Genomic DNA, 15,417 nt, shown 5'->3' with positions numbered 1-15,417 from the left:
TTAAGAAAAATATGCTCAAAGCATGCTACAGTATAATAATAAAACACAGAAGTAGATAACTGAAAAGAGGGGGCTTTTAAAAAAAACAATTTACAATGAGAAATATGAAAATGCAATAAAAGCTTTCCATAAATATAATGCTTGTGAAATTTGGGGCCCATGTTTTGAAAAAGTAATTCAACAATACTCATTCTGCCACAATATTTGCTAAGTAATTTGTGCCAATGGGGGAAGCGACTCTAAAATAAGTTTTTAATTTCACATCAAGATTGGGTAAAATCCACAAATTATATGAGCCCTTATCTTGTAGTGTCTAGTCAGTAGATGCTTGCTACAGCTCTTTAGAACTCTAAAAGAGTTAAGTAGGCTTCAGAGTGACAATTCAGCCACATGCTACACACTACATAATTTGGACTGAGGTATCCATATTTCTGTGCTCAAGTCATTAACAATACTCATCTATTAACAAATATCAAAACTATTTAAATTGTTTCATGTGCGTATGTTTGATCTAAATTGCAGTAAATTTAAAAGTAAAGCACAGCAGTTTAATTCTTTCAAATAATTGTTAAAGTGGGAAAAACATTACTTAAAAATTTGAGATAATAATCAGTTGATAAGCATAGAAATACAAATTTAATCCAGTTATCTGAATCAGGAATAATCCAAATTTGTTTTGATAACTGCTATTAGAATCCATTAAACACACTCTATCTTTGCATGCATATATTTTGTTTTCTTTTTGCACTACCTGAACAGTGATTAACTGTTCAAAAGATGTCCAGGTCCCACCTCTTCTTAGCAATCTAGATTTACATGTTACAACCACACTTTTCTTTCAGCAACAACAAATCCAACATTCTAACAATAAAAAATATTTAAAGTTTGTCAACATAAAATTTGAAACCAGGCAATACAGACCATCAGTACAGCATAGGGCACCCTATATTAAGAATGATAAATACTGAGTATTCAACTATATTTTATTTTTTAAAATATTATAATGCAAAATTAAGCAAATATTTATCATAGGTGAGTTTTTAGGATTTTTGATGACGAGTGCTGATTTCTTATGGGAAAAACCCAGGATGCAGTGATATTTGGGAGAACACAACCTATGAGGATTCAGTGCACAGGTGAAGTCAGAGAGAAATTAATACAAATGTCATTTGCACTTTTTGCTGAGACAAAAACATCTACAGACATAAGTAGGAAGTGTGCCTACATAGAATGGAGTAGGATGGGTTGGTCTCCAAATTCTACTAAGAAATTTACAAATAATTTTGTGCCTCCAAAAGTGTTAAGCCATCTTAGTTGATCTATAACCATTCTTGAAGCATCTGAAAACTCTAGTAAAAAATTTCTTTGTTAAGAATACACTGCTCATGTCACATGCTGTTCACCCATTTGGTATATATGACTTTAAAAAAAAAATCAATTCACAGTCACACTAGATAAAACAAGAGACTCCCTTCATTTTATGCAGTCCTTTCTATGAAATTACTCTTGCTATTTCTCTTCACTTTTTTGTTTTTATTTATTTTCAGTATTTTAGCCTAGTAAATTTATGTCTGCTTTAAAAATAATGAAAATGCTTAAAATAATCAGAAAAAAATCAGAGCTGTTTAATGTCAATTAATATGGACTGTATAAACTATCACTATAAAATATAATCATTAAACCTAGCATCAGACTGACACCTTACCACATATGCAAATTGAAAATATGTGCTGCATTATATATCTTTTATTTATTCTGCCTTTTTAAAATTAAAATCTGACAAGTTTAAAATATATAACCATGCTTATAACTATGGTCCATTTACTTTAACAACATTTGAAGTTGGCATTAAAGCTAGTTTTGCTTTTCAAGTTACCAAGCAAATTTTATTTGTAATAAAGTGAAATTCAGTTAGAAACAAGAAAAAAATATTTTTAGTATCAATTTTAGGAGGGATATAAATATCACTTAATAATAAAACCCTCTTTATTTCTTTGAAGACTATTTAACCTGCCCCTAATACTTAGGAAATTTGAAAGTGACAGGCACACCTTGTTGAATAAATTTTAAGAGTTATTAAAAATAACAAAAAAATACTAACTCTTAGCTTCACTTCTGTTTAAGGCACCATGTAATAGCCGAGGTACAACGATCCCTGATGTACATTCTTAAATAGCAATGATCCATCTAGCAACCTATTCAAATTTAATGCAATTGGGAATAAGTACAAAGGAGGTGTGCCAGTTACACTACCTTAATAGGTTTTTGTAAAAAATTAAATGAACTTTATTAATCAGGAAATGCATTTTGAAAAGGAAATTATGCAGGTTGCTACATTTCTTACATTCTATAAATTATCATTCATGAAAGTAGCAAATTAAACTAGCAGGAAAAGGCCTGGAATAGAAGAAAGTCATCCAAAAGGAATGTTTTCCTATATATCTAGTTCAGCATAAAAAAATCCAAGTTACTTAATTTGTAGTTTAGTTTCTATTAACTACAGTACCATTTGACAACCAGATGTATCTGTGCAGTGGTCTCAAAATAAAATCAGTAGTCTCTAAAACCAGAGGAATTGGCATGCAAATATAATCCAGAGCTGTTGATTTTAAAGGAAGCTTGTATTGTTTACATGTGATCAGATAATTAGGTGTGCCTACAGTGTACACATTACCACATTGTTACAATTCTATCACTTATTCTGCATTTGTAAATGCAGTGAAAACACTTATTCCTTACAGAAAGAAAACAGTAGATCTTCCCAACCCTCCAACATTCTGATAAAAATACCCCCTGAATGCTCAGAATTTCATGAAAATAGTGTTTTCTAGTTCCATTTAATGGAAAGTACCTTTTATAACAAATTTAATGCATCTACTGTCAAATGAGTATGCATCCAGTATGTCAAAGAAAGTATTTCTTTTAATATTTTGCATCTAATTAAAAATCTATGTATATGAAATCATTATGACAAATAATTAACCTTAAAATATATTTAAACTATGAAAAAAAAAGTTATTTTAATTTTAAGAGGACAAAAGCATTAAAAGCATTGAAAGCTTGACAAAAATCTTCATTGACACTTGAAACTACGAAAACTCAATAACCAATGCAAAATATTTTGCTTACATTTTTTTTAAACATATGGCAAAATACATACACCCATTTTTTTACACAACTCCAATAAAAGGTAATGTTCAGCACAGCTAAAATTCTGTAAGACAACTTTCAGACCTATTGTCCTACCTCCCCTGTTAAGTCCAGCATCAACAAGGCTAATGCAGTTGGGGGGCACTACAGTATTAGACTGCAGTATATGTATTTCCAGTAGCACTGCATTGTCTGATAGTCTGAGTATTTGTAACAATGTGCTCATTATGAATTGGGTTCAGGAGGCTCTGCTCTATTCCACTCTCAAGCACTGGCTGCTGCAAGCAGCCCACCTGAAATGCTCGGTTTAAGTCTGTTTTCTCCCTCTTGGCTTGTGGCTCTCCATTTTCATCCATTTCATCTTCTATTTCACTTTCAACTTCACTGCCCTCATCTGCAAACACTAAAAAAAAAAAAAAGAAAAAAAGAAAAGAAAAAATAGCACAAAAGGAAAAAAATCTGAATACAAAGGCCTTTATTTTGCAAATAACATGAAATATGAAAGCACAGCAAAGTATAGCAACCAATCATATCTTCCTTTTTCCAACTGTCCATCCCCTTCAGCTCTCTCACCAGAATATACACTAAAATTTTGAAAATATTTTGAGTAAATAACAGGCATTTTTTAAAAAATTAACTAGTAAGGTCCTAGAGTATTCTAGTTGTTATTATATACTATATATCATATATAGCATATTGTACCCATATAATAGTAATATTCACATAATTTAAATTATGATGTAGCTTTTGATTCCACTTAAATACAGTAATTCCATGATTATAAGCTGCACCATTTTGACTAAAATGTTGATCCCTACCCGGAAATGCGGCTTACACTCAGGAATTGCTAATATATGAAAAAAGTTCTGAAATTTCCAAATCCGGAAGTGCCAGCCAGGATACCGAGCTGAGCACCTGCCAGTAAAACACGGGATTGGGCGATTGTTACAAATTGGTTACTCTGTTGCACGGCAGGTGGAGGCGGGCTCCGTGCCAGCAGCGCGGGGGAGGGGAGGCGGGGGCTCCCTCCTGCCAGCCCCGTGGCGGGGGGGAAGGGCAGGGGGCTCCGTCCCCGCCTGCTGCCGCGGGTGCCGGCGAGCTCCATCCCGGCCTGCCACCACTGCAGGTGCGTGTGGGCTCTGTCTCTGCCCGCTGCCGCGAGGCAGCACCAGGCCAGGGCGAGCGAGCCCGCCACTGGTGGCAGCCGGCCCTGAGCGGCCCCACCGAGTAGCAGCGCCAAGCTGGGCCACCTGGCCCTGTCAGCAGCCCCGAGCGGGTCGAGTCCACCCGGCCCCGAGCCAAGCCAGTAAACCCCGCGATCCCACAATTCTGTTACTAATTGGCAACTTTGTTGCACGCGGGTCCTCGCCGCGAACGACAGAGCGGCTTATAATCAGGTGCGGCTTATATATGGACAAAGATGTCAAGGTTGCCGACACCCGGAGATGCGGCTTATAATCAGGTGTGGTTTGTAATCGTGAAATTACTGTATATTTAAAAAAAAAAAAAAGAACTTGTTTTGCTCCAAGAGACACATTAATTCTATATAAAATTATACATTTGGGAGTGCTTACCTTTATCCATATTTCCAGGGGATATAGCATTTAAATCACCAAACTGCAAAATAAGCAATAAAAAGTGTGGACATAGTCCTATACAAACATGACCTTAGATTATCTGTGGTAAAGCCAGTAGTATGCTCTAATGGTTTGTGGCTAGTATGAAAGTACATGAATTTGACTGTAGTCACATCCATAGTAAACCAGTTCATTTTCCATTCCATTATATTTGTGTTCATATTAAGGAAATTAAAATAAAATATTCTCAGCAATTAAAACAATAATATATAAACTTAAGCATATGTTTTCATATTTTTTAGGGTGACTTATGTCAAGGATTTTGTTGCTTTGAGTGAGATATTTCTGATGTAGAATGATGGAAAATATGATCGGTGTCCATTTTAACCAAAAGCTTGCTTAAATGTTTCCCTGAAATGGTGTGTCACTAAAGGCAGTTATAGAGTAGCAAAACTATACATAGGGTAAATAAATGGAACCACTGAAAATAGAGTTGATGGTTATTAAAGCATATTATACTTGCTAGTTTACGTATAAAAAAATAAAGTGAAAAGTTGTTCAAAAGTGAAAAATCAAACTTCTTTCCTCCCTTTCCTTGTCTGAGTCCTTTACCCTTCTCTTAAATGAGAAGTAGCAGAGCATAATTTGATGAGTTAATCTCAAATAAAAGGAGTACAATATTTAAATAAATATATTTCTAAGCATACCTGATTCAGTCCTTTTCAGAAATAAAGATAAAACTTCAGTGAACACTAAACCAGCATAAGCAGTAGCAGCCCTATCCTTCCAGGTTCCCTCACATGTACTCCCTCCTCACTTTCCCATACCCTTCCTTTCACCTTAAGTCTTCCACATGGCCATGCAAAGAGTCACATGACAGAACTAACCCAATAAAAATAGCCCAAGGGATTATTTTGGACAGGATTAATTCTCTGATCCAGTTAACCATAGGACTGTCTGACTACTTGTGCCAGCATCAATCTACAAATCTAAGGGGATGGGAGAGGAGGAAACTGGGTTTTTTTTAGCTGCAAAGACAGTGCATAATGGCTTCAAGTGTTTGTCAAACCAGCCTTAGTCTTTCCCATTTTATTTCAACTAGTCAACAAATTCAGAGAAACAAGAAGCCATGCATTTAATGAATGTTTCCAACTTCCCTGTTCCCCTCTTAAAATTTTATATTACATGTTTTCTCTCTAAGATAATATCTGTCTTAAGTTTACCAAAACATTCTAGGAAGTCCCACATTGCACCACAAGCATTACATTTGACATATACTACGAAAAGAAAACAAGAATGTAGCAATATTATAATTTTGCAATACTTTGCTATAAATGTAATGGCAGAGTTCAAGTATCTAATCAGAAAGTGATTTTTTTTAACGTCAGATCAATCAAACTCCAAATTAAGCCAAGACTTCCAATCTCTATGAAAATGTACATATTTTTATAATATTTCATTATACTTTTAATATATCCTGAGGAAAAAATAATATATCAAGTCATGCAAGGTGACTTAGAACTTATCAGTAAGATTAAACATGATATATATAATGATCACCAAGTATAAATTTCAAGTTTCAGTCTGATGAATTATCTATTGTTATGTCCACATCCATTTTCTAGAACTTTAAAAGTACAATTCCTTGATGATAACTCCTAAGATAATGTGAATTCTTAAGCAACTTACACAAAATGAATGGTATGGGGAGTTACTGAAAAAAAAGAGGTCTGAGGAAAACTTAAGATTGAAAATACCATAAACACATATAAGACACTGGTTCTGAATTTATACTTTGCTCTGTTTATATTAAAAAAAATACATTGAAATATAGGCATGAAATTATGCCATGTTCCAATCCTGCAAGTACTTCAGTGCTACTTTCATTTCATTAGTGTGAAACATGAATGAAGGTATATAACGCAAATTTAAAGATGCCGATGCATTTGCAACTCAATCTACAGCAGATTGCAAACATTATTAAAAAATATCCCATAGGTCCATGTAAATGTTAAAAACCCCTGAAGATGCATATCTGAATTTAATGTTAAATTCACCAATCCATTGTCTTGTGTATTATCTTACCTCTCCCATAACTGCAATAGGTGTTTCTCCTGTTGCCTGAGCAACACGATGTTCGACTAAGTAAAACATGTACTCATCATAAAGCAAGCGGATCAGATGAAAAGAGCCAAAGCTAGCAGCACTGCGTAAGGTTAAATCTCGAATCACCATTGAGCTATTAAAATATGGGAGGAAAATATAAAATAAATATCACAATTCTTTAATTTTTTTTTCGTATGGAATATGCACTTTAAGAATAATAAAGTAATGCTATTCAAAACCATATGATTTATGATGTCTTCAGAAAGAAATGTCTGGGAAAGGCAAGCCTTTGTCTCTCCCCTTTTTTGAAAGCATGGTTAGAGACCACATTACACAACTAGAAGCTAAATTTTCAAAAAGGCAGGAAGGGGTTTTTTTGGTGTATGCACAATTACCAATATGTGAGCACATGTAAAAACTGAACTTAGCAAAAGGAAGTTCTTTATTAAAATTTGAAATAACAAAATTGTATTAAAATTATTTAATTTTAAATAAAGTGGTCTTTCAAATTAGTCTGTTGTGCTCCCATTCCTAGTTCAAAGGTTTTAATTGGTATGATTTTTAAATGTGTAAAATTTAGATAAGTTTGTGTATACCTTAAATTAGAAAAATGCAGATTGTGGATGAAAACATCCATATGATACTCTCACTAAGTAGATGCTATCATATACCATTTTGAAAAAAAAAATAGCTTTACTATGACAACTGATACAGTAGCAGATGACATGGAACACTTGTCTTGCTCTTTTTACAAAATATTTTTTTTTGTCCCTACATAATAAAAATAGAACCTGTGGTATTTTAATAACTAATATTAAAACATTGGTTTTAAAATTGTATAGATATTCAATCCAAAATATTTCATAGCATGTTTCCAAATCAGGATAACATTCTAACCTCATTACACTTGCACAAGGCCTTTAAAACAATATACAAAGATAATTTCATCTGCTGCTGAGTGGCATATTGCGCTGTGTTTAATGTTAAGAACACTGATCTGGGTGGTGGAGGAAAGCACTACATTTCTTGGGAACTGTAGTCTGATATAACTTTTTTCAACATTTTTATGGCATACTATTGAGCAAATAATAAAATAGCTAAAAAAATTTAGAAGACTACCTGTAGAAAGACCATTTTAAAAGAAATTGCCGTGCTGCTTTAGGAAAGCTGGGTCTTCCTTCATATGGTTTCAATGCTTGCACCATTACATTGTCAAGCCAGGCTGCCCACTGCTCCAGAGTGCTCTGCTGCTGAAGAGTCATCTTGAAATCTGTTTCTAGTCTTTGAACCATATTGTCATCACACTGACACACCCAGGAAGCCTGTTCCTGTTATAAAACATGGCAAACATGAAAGCAAAATACAAAATGTAAATTATTCCCAAAGACTGAACAATTAAATTAAAAGGATGAAATATACTTATTAGACAAACTAATAAGTATTTTTATGTTCATGTCTCTCTCAGTTTTGTTGGAAGAAAATGAGAGGAGGAATCCAAAGTACAAAAATGGACATCAAATAAAACACACACAAAATTACAATGAAAATCCACAAATACATTGTAGCAGTGTATATTGCAGCTTTTCTAAAAGATGCAATTTGAAACCCAGCATGCCTGTTAAGCAGGCAGTTACCTGGGTGAGAACCCCAGCTCATCTATTGCACCCTAAGTGCTGATGTATCACTGGTTGAGGAAATGAGTGACTGAAATAGTAACCAATCACCTGTGTGTGCCCAGGAAAACTCAATCATCCTATTTAAGGCATGTTCACAAACAATAAAGTGCTTAAGTCTTTTTATATGAATCAGGAGTGCCGTGTCTCTGTCTCGGACCTGGCATCCCCCCAGCGGCCCAACTGATGCAACAACTGTAACAATACATTACAATGTTCCATATTAATTTTCATTAAAGAATTTTTAACTTTATTCATTATATTTTTAGTAAAAATTTCAGGAATTTCCAGGCTTGAGACTGCAGGAATAAGGAGTTGAAAGGGCAGTCAAATGGAAGTTGAGAAAGTAAAAACTAAAGAGGAACATAGAAACCAAAGTACCATGGTCACTTTTGCCTTGAAGGAGTGTTCTGGTTCTGGTCAGGAAAGAGTTAATGTTGGCAGTAGCCAGATGGGTTAAGGCCAGGACCCTGGGGTTATTCTATACTACCTCACACCATGCACAGGGGGTGATGTGGTAGGCCCTATGTGGAGCCTGAACCAAAGTTGACCACTGTGTGAACCTTTAAACATATGTGCTTTTTCAAAACAACATATGTAATTTTAGGAAAACAGGGGCTTCATGCTTGCAATGCCCAGGTGCCTGGTCAGCAGATGGGTATGCCAGACCACAAAGTTCCAAAATAAACATCTGATCATGTATCTTTATACAAGTAACAATATAAAAGTGAAACCCCTTTTGTCTTAGTTTGAAAGACAGGTGTCTACCAAAGAAGGTGGGAACCTCCCTTGAAATGGAAAATATTACTCCTTCCCTCCAAATTACAGTAATTTCACAACTATAAGGCGCACCCTTTTGACTAAAATTTTCCCCCGAACCCGGAAGTGCGCCTTATAGTCCGGTGCGCCTTATCTGATGGACTAAGTTCAGAAATTTGCAAACCCGGAAGTGAGAGCTGCGAGCCGCGGGGCGAGCTGGCAGGGTCGCGACTGCTGGGTGGAGGCGGGGACACGGGGCTGCAGCTGCCGGGAGGAGGCGGGGCCAAAGGGCCGGGACTGCCGGGTGCCCATGGGACCAGGACTGCCGGCTGCCTGCGGGGCCGGGGCTGTTGACTGGAGGCGGGGCCGCGGGACCGGGGCTGCTGGGTGCCTGCAGGACCGGGGCTGCTGGGTGCCTGCCCGACCGGGGCTGCTGGGTGCCCGCCGGGCCGGGGCTGCTGGGTGCCCGCCGGGCCACGGCTTCCAGGTGCCGGCGGCACCGGGGCTGCTGGGTGCCCGCGGGGCCATGGGACCGGGGCTGCTGGGTGCCTGGGGGACCAGGGCTGCTGGGTTCCCACGGGGCCGCACACCGGGGCTGCTGGGTGCCTGCGGGGCCACGGGACAGGGGCTGCTGGGTGCCTGCAGAACCGGGGCTTCCGGGTGCCTGCGGGGCCACGAGACCAAGGCTGCTGGGTTCCCGCAAGGCCGCGGGACAGGGGCTCCTGGGTGCCTGCCCGACCGGGGCTGCTGGGTGCCTGCGGGGCCGCACACCGGGGCTGCTGGGTGCCTGCAGAACCGGGGCTTCCGGGTGCCTGCGGGACCGGGGCTTCCAGATGCCTGCGAGGCCACGGGACCGAGGCTGCTGGGTGCCCGCGGGGCCGTGGGACCAGGGCTGCTGGGTGCCTGCCCGACCGGGGCTGCTGGGTGCCCGCGGGGCTGCAGGACCGGGGCTTCCGGGTGCCTGGAGGACTGGGGCTGCTGGGTGCCTGTGGGACCGGGGCTTCCCGATGCCTGCGGGGCCGCGGGACCCGGGCTGCTGGGTGCCTGCAGGACTGGGGCTGCTGGGTGCCTGCCCGACGAGGGTTGCTGGGTGCCTGCAGGACTGGGGCTGCTGGGTGCCTGCGGGACCGGGGCTTCCAGGTGCCTGGAGGACCGGGGCTGCTGGGTGCCTGCGGGACCGGGGATTCCAGGTGCCTGGAGGACTGGGGCTGCTGGGTGCCTGCCCGACCGAGGCTGCTGGGTGCCCGCGGGGCCTCGGGACCAGGGTTTCCAGGTGCCCGCGGGGTCACGGGACACGGGCTGCTGGGTGGAGACAAGGCCGGGGCTTCCAGGTGCCCGCGGGGCTGCGGCCGCTGGGTGCCTGCAGGACCCGGGCCGCTGGGTGCCTGCGGGGTTGCGAGGCCGGGGCTCCTGGCTGGAGGCGGGGTCGGGGCTGCCAGGTGGAGGCGGGGCCACGGTGCCGCGGCAGCCGGATGGAGGCGGGGCCTCAGCTAGCAAACACGTGGGGGAGCTGGGGGCGGAGCCTCGCTGCAAAAAAAAAAGTGTGCCCTATAGTCCGGTGCGCCTTATCTGATCTACAAAGTTGCGAATTTTACCGACTCCTGGGGGTGCGCCTTACAGTCCGGTGCGCCTTATGGTCGTGAAATTACTGTATTATAACTTTGAAATTAAGGGGTTTTCAGCAAAGATATGGGGAAAGGGATAACAGTTCTTTACTAGTATGTATAGCAAGGCAACCAAACAACCACAATGGCAGCAACAACAAAGAAAACCAGAAACCCAATAACAGCCTCCTCTTGGCTATCAAGCACTTTCCCCTTTGGTGTAGTTATGGCCACAGTTGGCAGGGGTGCTGTTGGCTCCTGACCAGGCTGGGCAGGCGCAATGATTCTCCCATGGCTGCAGGGGGCATTGTGGTGTGAGCTCAGCCGCCTCTCTACACCTGGGTAATGGCAGGCAAGCTGCCAGGAGAGAGAGAAAAAAGGCTTTCTTTAAAAACCCCCAGGGGCAGCCGGTCTCAGTGCCCCTCTGGATGGCGAAAAGGGCTGTAGCAGGAACCTCAGAGCAGCGGCTGGAATGGCAAAGGCGGACACATCCAGGGTAGCAAACAAAATGTAGCAGAAACTCTGCAGCCGTAGCAGCAGCCGCGGCGTGTCCTGGCAAACACAGAGTGCTGGGTAAAAATGTAGAAAAAAGCCCAAGGCAGCAGCAGAAAACAATGGTGCTGGGCAGCAGCAGCCAGATGTCTGCAAGCAGCTGCAGCACACAGCTGAGAGATGCACTGCCCTCAGGGAAGGGAGAGGAGTTTGGGGTAACAGGATTTTTCCCCCTGAGGCACCCAATTAGATGATGAGGGTTCTTTCTAATTCAATTGGATGTTAATGAGGTGCCAGATACACGTCAGCTCTTACAAGCAAAGGCTTACCTACCATAAGGAAGAAACAGTACAGCGACCGGATTCCACAGTGGCAGCAAATTCTCCCCGCGGTAGCAGCAATTTGACCATTCCCCTCCCATCCGAGACCAAGAGAGTGAGTGAGGAGCTGAGCCTAGCCTCACGCGCCTCAAGCCAAAATCTCCACCCTTCCCAAGAGAAACCCTCCGCCCAACCCCGCCCTCCGTGCCCCAGCTAAGAGAGTAAGTGAATCATGATTTCAAAGAGTTAGGATTTTTGCTAAGGGTAGAAGCAATTTCCATGACCAAGATGTACAGTAATTTCATGACTATAAGGTACACTGGATTATAAGGCGCACCTCCGGGAGTTGGCAAATTTCCAAATTTGTCCATATATCAGGTGCACCGGACTATAAGGTACACTTTTTTTTTTTTGCAGCAAGGATCCACATGCAACAAAGTAACGAATTAGTAACAATCATGCCAACAGTGCTGTCTTGGGTTACAATACAGGATGTGATCAAAGTATCTATTCTATCACCATCTGTTGTGACCAGGTGGAGCAGTGATCCTTATCTCCGTGGGAGATACTCTGCTACTGGGCCATCCATTGAAACCAGTAGGGCATTGTTCTTTATCTTTGCATCCCCCATCCTTCCTCCAGGGAGTTATCTTCTGCTAAGGGCCCATTGAGTCCCACTGTGTGACTGATAAAATTACTTTATCCCATTGAGAGTTACTCCAGCCAGGGGGGAGAGCCAAGCCGTTCCTACCTAGATAAAAACTGAAATTCTGGGACACCAAGTCACCCTCTTTTCCCTGGACTCTAGAGTAAAACCGGACTTTTTTTCAATATCATCACTGCACCTTCGGAGGAAGACTGCACCCTTCTACAAGACCACTGCTTCAACTGAACCACATCTGTCACTGAAGGAGGACTGTAGCCACCATTTCATGGGACTGCTACCAACACCCTGACTGATGGGTGTCACCCTGACGGGGTGTCAGGTTTTACTCTGACTTTGTGTCTTAGTTTGGAGGACAGGTGTCTGCTAAGAAAGGCAGAAACTTCTCTTTGAAATGGAGAATGCAAACCTCCTCCCTCCAAATTATTATAATTTTGAAATTAAGGGGTTCTCAGGCAAAGATATGGGAATTAGGAATAACAGTTCTTTTCTAGGGAAATTAAAATAGAAATACAGTACTACAAAGAAACAAACTCCAAACCCTGACAAAGTCAGAGTACAACCTGACATCCCATCAGGCAGGGTGTTGGTAGCAGTTTCATTAAATAGTGCCTGTAGTCTTTTTGCAGTGACAGATGTGGTTTAGTTGAAGCAGTGGTCTTGTAGAAGGTGCAGTTTCCTTCCTGAGGTCTAGTAGTGATGTGGAGCAATCTCTTTTTTTTTTTCTAGAGTCCAGTAGAGAAAGGGCTACTCGGTGTCCTGGAATTTCAGTTTTTATCTAGGTAAGAAAGGCTTGGCTCTCCCCCCTGGTTGGAGCAACTCTCAATGGGATAAAGTAATTTTATCAGTCACACAGTGGGACTCAATGGGCCATTAGCAGAAGATAACTTCCTGGAGGAAGGATCAGGGGTGCAAAGATAAAGAACAATGCCCTACTGGTTTCAATGGATGGTCCAGTAGCAGAGTATCTCCCATAGAGATAAAGATCACTGACCCATCTAGTCACAAGAGACAGTGATAGAATAGATACTTTGATCACATCCTGTATTGTAACCCAAGACACTTTGTCAGTGTTTTGGGTTTATTTCTTTGTAGTACTGTATTTCTATCTTAATTTTCCTAGTAAAGAACTCTTATTCCTAATTCCCATATCTTTGCCTGAGAGCCCCTTAATTTCAAAATTATAATAATTTGGAGGGAGGAGGTTTACATTCTCAATTTCAAAGAGAGGGTCCTGCCTTTCTTAGCAGACATCTTTCCTCCAAACCAGGACATGTGCCAAGACCCGCTGAGCCCCGCGGCCCCGCGTGGTTCGGTTCACAACTTGCACTTCCAGATTGGTAAATTTCCGAACTTTGTCCATATATAAGGCACTCTGGAGTATAAGGCGCACTTCCGGATTCGGACCAAAATTTTAGTCAAAAGGGTGTGCCTTATAGTTGTGAAATTACTGTAAGTTAGGTAGGAAAATGGTAGGCTAATGATTATTAGATGCTTAAGCTAGAGCTAATTGTTATATTGTGTGCTGTTATGCGCTTGCCTATAGAAGAATGTAGAGTAAGTGAACCGTTATAAGAACAGACCAAAACCAGTAAGAACAATGGCCAACACCTGGACTGTATACGAAGCACAAGGCCTTGGATCGTGCTGGAGGGTCACCGAGACCTGATGAAGACTCTCCTGACTTCATCCTTTGAGACCACTGACCCAATTCAAAAGAAGAATTGTTCACGCGTGAAGGACTAATGGCCTCATTTTAATATCGAATGGGGATGGAAGGTGCTGGGGTTATGCATATGTATTGTATGTAAGATCTCGGAAATAAATAGATGGCAAAGAACCTTGTTCGGAGGCGGTCACAACTTTCGGAGACAACTCCCGTGCCGCCCGACAGTGAATAAAACATACCACTTTCTAACTTTAATTAGTTAGAGGGTCTTTGTCCGTGATCATATCGGTTTTTAACGATTCATAACTATCTGCACCCCTCCTCCCCATCTTGGCCTCTTCTTTTGTGTCTTAAGTGCCGGTCGTTATCATCTCCTAGGCAACAAATGGGAGAGAATTCCCTGAGAGGAAAAAAAAGGGAAAAATCCTAACAACTTTGTAGCAGGATCAGAAACCTCAATATGAAGAGATGTGTTAGGTAGGATTTATCAATTAGCAAGAGGGTGTCTTTGATCCTTTGCTGCAACAGGGCTCCCCAGCTGAAATACGGACTGGGATGATGGTAATATATTAGAGTCATTGGTGATGTATCTTTTCTTAATTGCTAGCTGTAATCTGTAGTAATGATTTGATTCATTGCCTTTCTGTGCTTATTTCTGTTATTTGCCTATCATTCATGTAATAAGTAAGCATATCTCTAAATAATTTCTTGTTTTGTTCTGATCCCTTTGCTGACCACAGTAATAAGCAAAACAAAAACATTGTAGTCGACAGGATCTGAACAAAATGTTTAAATCAAAAAAGAAAAAAGACCAGAAACCCCTACTTGACATTACAGGAGGGGAAGATATGCCTTATAGTTCAATAGTAAGGAAATGGTCTGTTGCTGCAGGACTATGCAAATTTGGGAGAGGCTGAACCTCTTGACATGGTTAAATGTTTACAAAAATTACCTGTTGTAAAAAGGAAAAGTTACGAGTTTAGGTGGAAGGGGATGTATTCTTTTGACTGCTTATCGTATACATCAGATCAAACAAATGCTATTGTGTGAACGAAATATTTTAGAGAAACAAATTTGTGACTTACAAAATAAAATTGTGAGGCTACAATGTCAATAAGCTACTTGCTCATAAACAGGATTCTTACCAAACCGTGTCTGAAAAAGCAGCTGTTAGAGTAGCTGAATATAAGTACCATAAACACAGAGGGTGAGTGAATAAAAACAAAGTACATGCAGTAATTGCAGAAGCTGGATTGCAATGGGATCTCGACCAATGGGACAGAGACATTTGGGACTCTACTGATCCAGATGACTCTGGATCAGATAAGACTATTGACATTGGCCCTGTATTTCATAGGAAAATGAAATATGATGCAAATGGACAATAGGTTATAAAACATTAT

At 41.1% G+C, this 15,417-nt stretch overlaps 1 protein-coding gene across 1 annotated transcript in view; it reads right to left on the bottom strand.

The window, feature by feature from the left end:
• Positions 1–3,170: 3,170 nt before the first annotated feature.
• The window catches only part of LOC117005100 (transcription factor RFX3-like), a 272,818-nt gene continuing 260,571 nt past the window's right edge, over positions 3,171–15,417 (bottom strand). The window contains exons 14-17 of the mRNA XM_033076381.1: positions 7,953–8,161; positions 6,813–6,966; positions 4,725–4,767; positions 3,171–3,553 (exon numbers count right to left, since the gene is read on the bottom strand). Coding sequence (XP_032932272.1) covers positions 3,303–3,553; positions 4,725–4,767; positions 6,813–6,966; positions 7,953–8,161 — 657 coding nt within the window. The 3' untranslated portion in view covers positions 3,171–3,302. The remainder of the gene's footprint in view (positions 3,554–4,724; positions 4,768–6,812; positions 6,967–7,952; positions 8,162–15,417) is intronic.

Source organism: Catharus ustulatus, chromosome W, assembly GCF_009819885.2.
Source record: "Catharus ustulatus isolate bCatUst1 chromosome W, bCatUst1.pri.v2, whole genome shotgun sequence".
Taxonomy (NCBI): domain Eukaryota; kingdom Metazoa; phylum Chordata; class Aves; order Passeriformes; family Turdidae; genus Catharus; species Catharus ustulatus.
This window is presented reverse-complemented; position numbering and strand designations above follow the sequence as displayed.